Below are 12398 nucleotides of genomic sequence, written 5' to 3' on the forward strand. Positions count from 1 at the left end.
ACTAGTGAAGTGGTGACACATCCTGTTCATCAACATTAATATTTCCTCTGTTTCAGGGGGGCCTGTGCCAAGGTCATGGTCCAGCAAACTTGGAAAGACAGTTTAAAAAAGAATAATGAGGCTGGCTGGCTCAGTCGGGAGATCATGTGACTCTTAATCTCAGGGTTGTGAGTTCGAGTCCCACATTGGGTGTAGAGATTACTAAAAAAAATAAATAAACTTAAAAAAAATAAAAAACAGGGGCTCCTGGGTGGCTCAGTCGTTAAGTGTCTGCCTTCGGCTCAGGTCATGATCCCAGGGTCCTGGGATCGAGCCCCGTGTCGGGCTCCCTGCTCCGCGGGAAGCCTGCTTCTCCCTCTCCCACTCCCCCTGCTTGTGTTCCCTCTCTCTGTCAAATAAATAAATAAAATCTTTAAAAATAATAAAATAAAATAAAAAACAATAGATAGTATTTACTGAGCACATATTAAGGCATTGTGCTAAGAGCTTTATGCATATTATCTCATTTAATCCTCACAAAATTCTATGAAGCAGGAATGATTATTAACCCAGTTTTAGAGATGAAGAAACTGATGTTCAGTGAGGTTAAGGAAATTGCCTCAAAGAACCAAGCCAGTGAGTGTTGGAACTAAGTAAGTGCTAGAACGGGGACTGAAATGCAAGCCTGGGTATTCAATGCCTATGTCTAGCTCCCTAGGCATGCATGTGCATCTCACAGTCATGCTGTGCAAGCCACTTAGCTACAGATGGAAAGTCTTTCCTCCAATCAAGCCAGGAGTGCTAGCGTTTTACATTAATTGAAACATCACAATATAATTGCATAGCATGGGCCTAAAGGATTCTTTGTGATCTAGCTCTGGCCTATATCTGCAACCCTCAACCCTCCCATTGGAGTCTGTACCTAGTAGAACCATACTGCTTCTAGTGCCCCAAGAACCTCATGCCTTGAGACATACTATTCTCCTCACCTCAAATGCCCTGTCACCTCTATTACCTGGAAAACTCCCTTGAAATCCAGCTAATACATCACCTCTTCCAGTAAAGCTTCCCTAATTTTCCTCTGACAATGTTAACCATTCTGTCCTCTGTACCAGTCTCTCTCCTTTACATAAAAATACATTGCAGGGCGCCTGTGTGGCTCAGTTGGTTAAATGTCTGCCTTCGGCTCAGGTCATGATCCCGGGGTCCTGGGATCAAGTCCCGCATCGGGCTCCCTGCTCAGAGGGGAGTCTGCTTCTCCCTCTACCTTCCCCCCTTGCTTGTGATCTCCCTCTCTCTCTCTCAAATAAATAAATAAAATCTTAAAAAATATATATATATAGGTATTGCCCATTCATTCCTTTAACATTAAATACTGTTCTTTCCAGGCACTAGGCTAAGTGCCGGGAAACAGAGAGTCAAGTGACACTTTTGGAGAAAGAGGACGTAAAGTATAGGTTTTGACAGGTCAGGGCAGGTGAGGAGAGGGCATGCTCAGAGAAAAGTGTGATAGGGCATTCTGATTCAGCCCAAATTGTGGACTCAGAGTTTATCTGCTTGTGGAAAACAAGAGCAGGCAATGAAGCTGGCCATTAATTTGAATAAATGTCCAGGATGGGGAACAGGATGGCATCTGTTCCGCATCTTGGACTAATTTTGAGCCCTCGTGGGAGGAGGAGTTAGGACCAACGCTGAGAGAGTCATTTGAAAAGAAGACTTTGAGCTCCTCTGGGCACAAGCTGTGCTGGCTATGGGAGCAGGGGAAGGCCATCCTCCTCGCTTTCCCAGAGAACCCAACCCTGCCACCCGGCCCGTGAATGGTAGCTGTCAGCACGCTGGCGGGCAGCCCCCCACGCTGGGGATACTGGCATTTTCACGGTGGGCCCTGGCAGCCCTGGCAGCGACAGGCAGGGGTGTCACGCCCTTCAGGGGCTTCATGAGGAGAGGGCGTTGAAGCACGGGAACTCGAGCAAGAAAGGAAGAAAAGGCTGGATGCTGCATGCCAAACCATGGCCAACAGACTGGTTCCTGAGCCTGTTGAGACACACCTGGGGCCCCTCCACTTTGCGGTGGGGCAAGAGCGTGAAGGCCATCCCGGCTACTGGTAGTCTTGAATTCTAACCACAAGCTGCTAAGTCCCGAAGCCACCTGAGTTAACTTCTTTATTTGCTGTTAGGGAGCTGTGTCTCATTCATCTTTCTCTCCCAGGTCCTAACACAAAGCCTGACACACAGTAACTGCTGACAGAATATTTGTGGATTTCTTTAATGAAGGAGCTGAAAGGAGTCAGACAAGGGAGGGTGGGGAGCATCGTATACACATGCACCCAATTAAAATGTGATGATTTGTTCCCGATCTGATCAGACCCAGAATACGAAACAGACATGGAATCTGGCCCATGGGTTCTGGCCCCTTTTGATTCTGCCAGCACGTGTGGGAGGTACGGAGACAAATTCCGTGGCAGTTAGAAAGCGAGCTGGCTGCCAAGATGGAGAAGAGGGAACACTTAGTCTTGACCTTCTATAATCCTAAGGCTCCCAAAATTCGGGGGAATCGGAACTACCAAAGGGTGAGGAGGTACCTAATTGTAGGTCAGATGGGAGGAAGAAGACTTACTTAAAGGTGGGCCAAGACAGAGTGCCCTAAAGGTAGAGAAATATCACCCTGGGTAAGGAGAGACATCCACAGATCAAACCCACATGGGGATACTTAAGGGACAGATGAGTAGGAGACCCTGGGGATCAAGGGTGATCCTTTTGGGTAGGCAATATTTCCCTCATCCTTGTAGCCTACCCTCCCCATCAACAAACAGCCGAGTGCCACGATACCACCCCAGAGGCGGCAGCACCATGTGGACCAGACACATATCTACATCCGAATGTTCTGTGGCAGCCTGTGTGGTTTTGGTCTCCTAATGCTGATCTGCACAACCCCACTGAACTGGGTGCAGTTCCTGGTGGTCAAGAATGGCCTTGAACTCTACTCAGGACTCTGGATCTCATGCAACCATGAGCTGTGCTGGAGCCGCACACCTAAACCGCCCTGTGAGTGCCACCAAACCAAACGCCACAGGCCCCACAGCTCCCAGAGCTTTCTGCCACATTGGCTCTTCATCTTTCTTCCTTCAAGATCTCTTTGCCCTCACCGCTCCGAGTCCAAGAGGGGTCTCAGGCAAATTGTGTATATAGCCATCCTTTTCTTTGGTGTCTCAGTGTACCCTTTCTCCCTCCTACTCCCGGTTGTTTTCTCTCCCAGCTTAGTAGTTGATACTCTCTTTACTCTCTGGGAAGAACTCTGTGGGCCTTTATAAGCTGTCACTGTGAAGCAATGTGTGATGAGTATTCTAATGTGCCTTGCAGAAATAGAAGTAATTGATCAGAACTGGGAAACAAAGCAAAGTGTCTCAGCCTCCATGAGATTTAACTTTTTAAAAAAATTCCTTTAAGATTTTATTTATTTATTTGAGAGAGAGTGAGAGAGAGAGAGAGAGCACAAGTAGGGGGGAGAGGGAGAGGGAGAAGCAGACTCCCCACTGAGCAGGGAGCCCGATGCAGGGCTCGATCCTAGGACCCTGAGATCATGACCTGAGGCAAAGAGAGATGCTTAACCGACTGAGCCACCCAGACGCCCTCAGATTTAACTTTTAAGGTCAATTTGTTCTTCCGCCAACAGTAGAAGGGAATAGAAATGCATGTCAGATATGTGGTATAACAAATGCCAGCTATGTAGAATACATTATTAACGTCAAATTTTATGTGAATTTAGGTAAATCTGAAAATGCAATACAAAACATTTAAAAATAAGTTTCTAGGGCTAGAGGATACCATATGCATAAGTTTTTAAATCAGAACCAAGACTTAGAGGAAAGACATAACTACACTAGTTTCCCCATCATCCTCAAAAGATACATTTACATAGAGAAACAGGTATTGTGAAAGAAAACATGCATGAATAAAGCATTTATTTCTCCTTCTCAGATAAGCAGGGGCCCCAGTTGCTGGAGGTGGAGTTGGGGGTTGCACCTAGGCTCAACCCTGAACTGAAGCATCTATGGCATGTGGAACTAAGGAGCAGGACCCTAACAAAAGAGCTTGAGAAGAAACTACAATCAAAGGCAGGCAGACAATTCAATTACATCTCCAGCTTAAAAGAAAAACTAGGGAAAACATTTGCAACAAATATGAAAGATAAAAGACAAATGGCCTTGATGTTTTTTAAAAAAACAAAAAAGGTGAATACCCCAATAAATTCTTGATAAATAGACAATTCATAGAACAAAAGCTAAAAGTATCTAATAAACATCAGAAAAACCATTTTAACCTTAATCATTAAAGAAAGGCAAGTCAAACGAACAATGAGATAAGATTTTTCAAAAAGGACGTTAGCAGAGATTTTTAAATGATGATTCACAATGCTGGACACTCTCACATACACTGGGGACCATAAATGGGTACAACCAAAGCAATATGATTATGTGTATCTGGAGATTTACACTCACAAATTCCATTTCTAGGGAAATGGAGTAAAAGATATAGGCATAAAAATTGAGCTGCCATCATATTTATGTAACTGTGCCCAGGCTAAAATTCAGGACTTGAGATTATTATTTGAATGTTTAATGAGTCAGAATCTTGGAATTTTGTCACTTACAGTAGCAAATAGTTTATTTCTTGCAGCTTGGAATTCACCTGAGGCCAACTATTAATGATTTAGAGAAGGTCAACTGAGTCCTTTAAGTACACAATTATAAGTCAAGTATCTACCCTATTTCCAATGTTAACCAGTCCTAATTCTAAGATCAGTAAGTAGTCTGCAATACAGAGCTCATAATGAATTCCCCAAATGTAATGAGTATGTCCAGGCCTCATGAACCTGTTACAGTATGTTATTATTGACCCAAACATTATTATCCAAATTCGAGAACTTTGAATTTTCACCTACTGATTGCAAGAATTCAGCCCCCTTTCCTATGGTACCCCCTGTCATTTCTGAGAGTTTCATGGGGACTCTCTCTGGTGGGCTCAAGAATATGTGTGCTCATGATCTTGTGTCCTGGACTCACATGAGGCCATTGTGGCTCTGGCTCTGACTTTTCCTCGTTGTAGATGACTGATAGCCCCTCTGCTGCAGCTGTTGCTAATAGAATGGAGAAGGGGTGGGAGGTAGTAGGCACCATCCTTCACTTTTATTGCTAGGTCTCAAGTGTGGGACAGACCGTTCTGTTACCTCGCCTGTAGGACAGGTGAGGTCAGACCATAGCGTAAAGGAACGTGTTGCCACAGAGGGTAACTTAAACCATCTGGAAGACTGTGGGAAAGAAGGGTAGGTCTTTTAGTCCGAGCACGGGAGCCTCCAGAGCCAGGGCCCTGGGAACCACTGCACAAGAAACACAGCCAAGCTGTGTGGGGATGCTTAATTCTGGCACTCCAACCAGGTTACCAGGGAACCTAAATCCTCAGCCAATTTCACAGCCTCCTCTCCAGGATGCTAGGTCTCCATCCACGATCTTTTCCATTCCCAAACCACCTTCTTTTCCTTGAGCCTGGGGAGGTTTTGTCTCAGCCTTCTGTTGTTGGAACAAAGGTGCAATGTCAACAGTGTGGAGGTTTAGATTTGGCTAAATAAGTGGGCCGATCCCTCAGCAGCACCTTCTTCATCCATATCCACAATCCCACCTCTATTCACTCAGTCTAGCTCCTTCATAACTAAAAGGATCCTGATCCTTTTGGAGCACTGCCTCCCTATCCTGGCTTTGATTTTTGCTGAAGGACCTAGGGTACAGCAAGAGGAATTCCAGGAGATCCTGCCCACCAGTTACAAACCACCAAATGGTGAGTGTTCTCAGTTCTCTGAGAAATCATTACTGCTTTCCGGTAGGGTCGTATTCCTTCCAGTCTTGGTAGCTTTTATGTCCTACCCGATGGTGCTCTGAAGTACAGAATCATTGACTGGGACAACCCTGAGGACCCTACCAAGGATCTTACCAAGCTTTTCAAATGATTCGGACTTCTTCCTCTCCAAATTGAAAGTGACATCCCCTCTCTTCCCAGGGCATTAGCTTCATTGCCTTCAGTAAACTGGGGTGTTGGCCTTGCTTTTCCTGCAACCCAAGGCCACATCAAAGAATATTACTAAGGAAATCTTCAGAAATGTTTGGATACAGATGACCCACCCTTGGGTGTTCCTTATATCTAGGGCACTTCTCTTTTCCTGGACCAAAACTTCTTACTGACAAGTAGGGCCTTTTGTAACTTAGGTCCTAAGATCTTTGAAACTTTGACAAGTAAGCTGCTGTAAAAACTGATGTTTAAAAGCTGATATAGCTTTTGGTCTTATAGGAGATGGGGGCTCAAACTCAGGTTTAGGATGTTTCTTTTGTTTTGCTCAGTAAATTAGAAAAAACCCATAAAATTAACCAAATGCAGCCATTTTATATTATGGAGCTAAGTGTTTAGTTTGGTCAGATAATTAGTTGTGTATGACTAGTAGGCTTGCTTCCTTTGGAGGTGAGACTATCCTATGCTGCAAATCTTTAGCTGTTCCTTTGGAGGTGTGAGTGATCTTGTTTATGTAGTTTCAGGAGATGAGGATCTAAGACAGAGAAGATTGGAAGCACATGAAGGCAAGTTTTCCCCTCATTGGTGGAAGAAAGACTAGACCATAACATATATTAGACAGGACTTGGACTGGATATCTCAGTATACTTTTGTGTTTTATTTCATTTGAACTAGCATAAGCTGAAGAGTGAACCTAGGGGTGCCTGGGTGACTCAGATGGTTAAGCGTCTGCCTTCGGCTTGGGTCATGATCCCAGGGTCCTGGGATGGAGCCCCACGTCCAGCTCCTGGCTCAGCAGGGAGCCTGCTTCTCCCTCTGCTTCTCCCCCTGCTCATGCTCTCTCTCTCTGTCTTGAATGAATAAATAAAATCTTTAAAAAAAAAACATAAAGAATGAACCTATTCATGAAGATTCAGAAGAATCTCACAGATTCCCAAAGGCAGGAAGTTTGTTGTACCTTAGGAGATTCCAGAAGAGACTGAGATGTCAGACAAAGAAAATCAAGCCTACCACTTAGTCTCTCTAGAGTTGCTTTGTCGTTCATCTTTGTTTATACTTTGCTTTATCACTACAGCTCAATTTTTCCTGTTTATTAGTGTGCAAGTGCCCAAAAAGTGCTATCTCAGTCTGGCTATGTATCTTCTTGGTTCAAACAAGCAAAAAAGGAAATTAGCATCAATCAGTCTCAAATCCAAATTTCCAAGCATAAGAATCAAATTGGTCCAACTTAGGTCAGATCTGCTTCCTTTTTCCAATTAGCTATGGTCAGGGGACTATAGGCAAAGGGCCAGGACTATAGGCAAGGGCTGCTAGGTCTTGTGGGGGATTGTGGCCTAAATACCATGAACGATGCCTATCACACTGGGCTTCCTGCAGCTCAAAGCAGGCTGATGGTTCTGACTGGCTACATATCCTGCAATTCTGAATGACCCAGATTTCAGGAAATGCGTTGCTCTTGGGTTATCATGTTTTAATGTGGCTAACTTGTTTTGGCCACAGAACAACTCACCTCTATGTGTAGGCGTGTGGTTTCTCTTCATGGACTTTACTATTATCGATGATGTTAGTAAGTGGTGAGTTCTAGAGAACAAAATAAGACTTAAGAGGCAGATCTTAAACTGGGATAAGCTTTGATATAGTTTCTTCTCTCTGGGTTACTTGGAAGCTGGACTAGGATTCTCAGGCATAGAAGTGCTTAGAGAACTTTCAGTGGTAGAGACGAGCTGGCCCCTGTTACCTTGAGACAGGAAAAAAGCTAGACAAGGAGGCACCCTCTAAAGGATATTAAAGAGATTGCAGGATCTGTAGCATCTCAGGAGAGCTATATTTACTTGCAATTGTGTGTTATCCTTTATTTCCTTTTTTAAAGGTTTTTATTTAAATTAGTTAACGTACAGTGTTATACTAGTTTCAGGTGTACAATACAGTGATTCAACACTTCCATACGACATCGGGTGCTCATCACAACAAGTGCATTCCTTAATCTCCATCCCCTATTTCACCCATTCCCCCATCCACCTCCGTGCTGGTAACCATCAGTTTGTTCTCTAGAGATAAGAGTCTGTTTCTTAGTTTACCTTTCTCTCTCTCCACTTTTTTTCTCTTTGCTTGTTTGTTTTGTTTCTTCAGTTCCACATATGAGTGAAATCATATGGTATTTGTCTTTTCTCTGACTTATTTCGCTTAGCCTAATACTCTCTAGCTCCATCCATGTCATTGCAGATGGTAAGATCTCATTGTTTTTTATGGCTGAGTAATATCCAAGTATAGCTATAGATATATGTGTAGATATAGATATATAGATATATATCTATATCTATTTATCTGTATCACATCTTCTTTATCCATTCATCAATCAATGGACTTGGGCTGTTGATTATGTTTCCATAATTTGGCTATTGTAGATAATGCTGCTATAAACATTGGGGTGCATATATCTTTAAAAATTGCTCTCGAAGTCAAGGGAAGCATCTGTTTCATATTAGGGAGGTGGTAGCAAAAAGTAATGTTTATCATGCCCTTTCTTCTCTCTTACCAACATCCAGTCTGCAGAGAGCAGAGATCTTGAGCCAGGAGATGAGAAAGGAAACAGTGTTATGGTACTTGGGTAAGGGCTTTGGAGATAAAGAGCTCTAGCAGGCCTCTCCCTGAGCAAACATGAGGCAGGGCCTTGAGGGACTCTCAAGGAAAAAAAACAAAAACAAAAACAAATAGAAGATATTTTTAGGGTGTTAAATTGCTGCAATCCAGTAAATTCAGGCTTGAAATCATTACAGTATGGGAGTTTAAGTAAATGGGACTTCATTTGGTAGTCATAGGCTGACAAGGCTTATGCCAGCCAGATAGATTTAAAAGAGAAAAAACAAATAGAAACAAACTACAAGTCCAACAATGGTTAAATCATTAGGCGAAATATGTTAATATGATAAATTGTTCGGTAGCCATTAAAAATGATGTTTACAACAGGTGACTGGGGAAAAAATATCTTACCATATAATCTGAAGAAAAAAATCACTTGATATTCAGTATCATACCCACTATGTACAGAGGATAGAAAAATACTGGAAAGAAATAATATAAAATGCTAACAATAGCTGCCCTGGGTAGCGGGATTGTGGCTGATTTTTTTTCCTGCTTCTTGGCACTTTTGTAGCCTTTCCAATGCTTATATTGAACAACGTATTACTTTTAGAATTAGAATTAGGAATAAGAAAATGTTTTAATACGTGCCGTGATGTTTAGAGTCACACTTCTTAGAAGCTAGTTTACATCTAAGTTAAATGGGTTAATGCATCCAGAACTATTTGTATATTATCTTCAGTTTTACAATGAAGGCTTTGCCTTCACAGTAAATAAATTCTGAGTATCAGTGGAAAAACTGGGAAATAAGATCCTTATTTGTGCCCTGGATGCCACATGGCAAGCTCTGCTTCATCTCCTTAGTTCTCACGCCCTTCTCTAAGACTCTGTCTGGTTTTAAGAGAGGTTCCCCCGCTGGACTAACCAAGCCTTCCCGTTCTCCTTTCCCTTGGCAGATTACCTTCAGTTTTCCAGGGCTTTCTTCCTCATCTCTCTCTTCTCCACACTCGTTGCCCTTGGCTGGCTCATAAGCTCTTGCCTGCCTAGAAGAGGAAGCTTAACCACCAACTTGGATCTGAAGGTATCCATACTCAGCTTCATCTCAGGTACAGACCTAGATTGGCAGGGTAATACCAGGGTGAAACTGTCAAGGGAACCAAGTTTCTCCGTGGGCCTTTCATTCTCTTTTTCTTGTCCCTTTCCTCTTCTTCAGTATCACATCAAGTTGCCAGCCACCTGCCCTATCCTACTGTATAAAACACACTTCAGCTGACTTAGCCTGGGGGAGAAGTAGAAGCTCCTTTCTTTTTCCCATCTTGGTAAATCCCTAAATTTTAATTCTGCCATACATATGGCATCTGGAAGCAGAAGGAGAGTTGGGGGGGGGTGGTCAAGGCAGACTGAAGACACTGATGGGTTGTGACATCTCTTCTTCTGGTCCTAGCCATCTCCCTGCTCCTCTGCCTCGTCCTATTTCTGGCACAGGTTCACTGGCATGCTAAGGATGCCTTGGAGCCAGATCTCCTATGGGCCTATCATATTAATTGGTGGAGTGACTTCTTATACACGTTTTCTGGTGAGTCAGTCCCCTTATGCAAGAAGGATGGAAGAGGAAGTCACTTCTTTTTTTTTTTTTTTTTTAAGGTTTTATTTATTTATTTGAGAGAGAGAGAATGAGAGAGAACACGTGAGAGGGGATAGAGTCGGAGGGCAAAGCAGACTCCCTGCCGAGCAGGGAGCCCGATGCGGGACTCGATCCCGGGACTCCAGGATCATGACCCGAGCCGAAGGCAGTTGCTTAACCAACTGAGCCACCCAGGCGCCCGGAAGTCACTTCTTGAAAGGGAGGTAGAAGTCTAGGAGAAATAGAAGCACTGACTGTTCCTATTTAGACTATTCATACATGGAGAGGCAGCATGGTATGGTGAGGAAAGCATGGATTTTGGAGTCTGGAAACCTAAATTTAGCAACCTGTTCTACCATTAACTGAGGCATGCACAGGTTGAGTGGCTTGCCTAAGACTACACAGAAAGTCGTAGAACCATCATTTGAATCTAGGAGGTTCAAGCTTTGTCTTCACCATGTGAGAAATACTATAATGCAATGAGAGCACAGGAGGATAAAGTAACTGTGCTGGGGGAGAGGAGGGTTGGCTTTTAGAACTGAGGAAAGCATGAGTAAGAATTTTAAAAGTCTAAAGACTATCTATCTATTGAAATTCACCTCAAATTCTTCTCCTCTAGGGATCATCTCCTTCCTCAACTACATAACTTTCAGATTTCCTTCCCTTGATCGAAATGTCAGTGCGATTCCCATAGAGCAGTCAAGGCTGGGGGTTGGTCCAGTGACTACAGTAGTACCTGATGAAGATGAAAGGTTAAGGTCTGATAAGGAATCTCCAGTTGAGGAAGAGAAAACAGCCCCAGAAGCAGAACCGTGATGGTGATAGGAAAACCCAACTACTGCTTGTCTTAAAAACGGAGGAGAGGCTGAATTGGAAATGATGGTGCAGATTTTAGGAAACTCTCCTAATATCATGTCCATGTTACTGAAAGAGAAAGCATTAAAGCTGCTGAAATGTGTTTTGTGTGCACTGGATCTAAAATATGCATTATAGTCATAAAGAAAATAATAAAATTTTACTTAAGAAAAAATTTCTAAGAGAAAACATCAGTGGTTATGGTCATGAATGAAAGAAACTAACAACAGCTGCATGGTGTAGATCAGAGATCTCTTTGGGCATCAGGGATCTTACAGACCAGCATGATTCATGGAGAAAGATGCCACCTAATTCTACTTGAAATTTTCTTTTTATGTGTGGCCTTGGACACACTCAGGGTGGAAGGCATTTGATCAATATTGTTGAATCGGAATTGCAGATCATTACCAGCAATGGAATGAATATGAGTGGCGATAATACCTACCATCCAAAGAAGCTGAAGGGTGTTGGGGGAGGAGGGAGGTTCTGGGGAATCCGTGAAGTCCCATTTCTTGTGAGGATTGGTAATTTGGAACACTTACAGTCTTATTACATGAGCCCACTGTTTCTCCCTAGGTGGGGAAATATCTTAACCAGGCCCCCACAAGCTCTCTGAAATTCTACACAAAATTTATGTATGCACTTTTTTGTGAAGAGAGCCACAGATTCCATCAGATTCTTGATAGGCCTGTGACTCTTTCGACTCCTTAGGCATCAATTTTGTTTTAATGAGCCAAATGAGGCTAAAGGACTTTCTTCAGCCTAAGTATCTATGTGAACCAAATTGAAAGATCAGTCCATGTTTTATATACCCTGTAAAACTAAGTAAAGGGGTGTGTGTGTGATGATTTCAGGCCATCACATAAGTCTTTTGATGGCTAGAGATCCCTTTCAAACCCAAACCAGATTCCATGCAGAAAGTCCCTGACATCCATTTTGTCCTTTATTCCTTTAGAAGCTACCACGACTACTCTATTGGTTGAGGTCCATACTTCTCCTCCCCAAATCTGGCAATGGAATGGACTAAAATGCCCAACATCGCCCCTTGCTTCTCTTAAAGATAAGCTTTTGGGTCCTTTTGGTTTAATTTAGAGATTTATTGGTAACCTTTGTAGAAAACAAACATAGCAGACATGGAGCAATTAAGTAGTTCTTTTTTTTGAGTGGTTCTTACAATTTATGTAGTTTTTATAATCCTGGTCCCTGATCAGGAATACCCAAACATTTCCAGATGGTAACAGAAAGACCATTAGATTAATATTTTTAAAGATTTTATTTATTTATTTGAGGGAGAGAGAGCATGA

The 12398-nt window shown here is 42.9% G+C and overlaps 1 protein-coding gene across 1 annotated transcript; it reads left to right on the top strand.

Moving 5' to 3' along the window:
• The first annotated feature begins 2467 nt into the window (after window positions 1-2467).
• Window positions 2468-11055, top strand: TMEM202 (transmembrane protein 202). Its single transcript, XM_021693709.1, has 5 exons — window positions 2468-2548; window positions 2768-3023; window positions 9572-9721; window positions 10060-10191; window positions 10859-11055. Exons 1-5 carry the CDS (start codon window positions 2468-2470, stop codon window positions 11053-11055), a joined length of 816 nt encoding a protein of 271 aa, XP_021549384.1.
• The last annotated feature ends 1343 nt before the right edge of the window (window positions 11056-12398 follow it).

The sequence above is a fragment of the Neomonachus schauinslandi genome, chromosome 9, assembly GCF_002201575.2.
Source record: "Neomonachus schauinslandi chromosome 9, ASM220157v2, whole genome shotgun sequence".
NCBI lineage: Eukaryota > Metazoa > Chordata > Mammalia > Carnivora > Phocidae > Neomonachus > Neomonachus schauinslandi.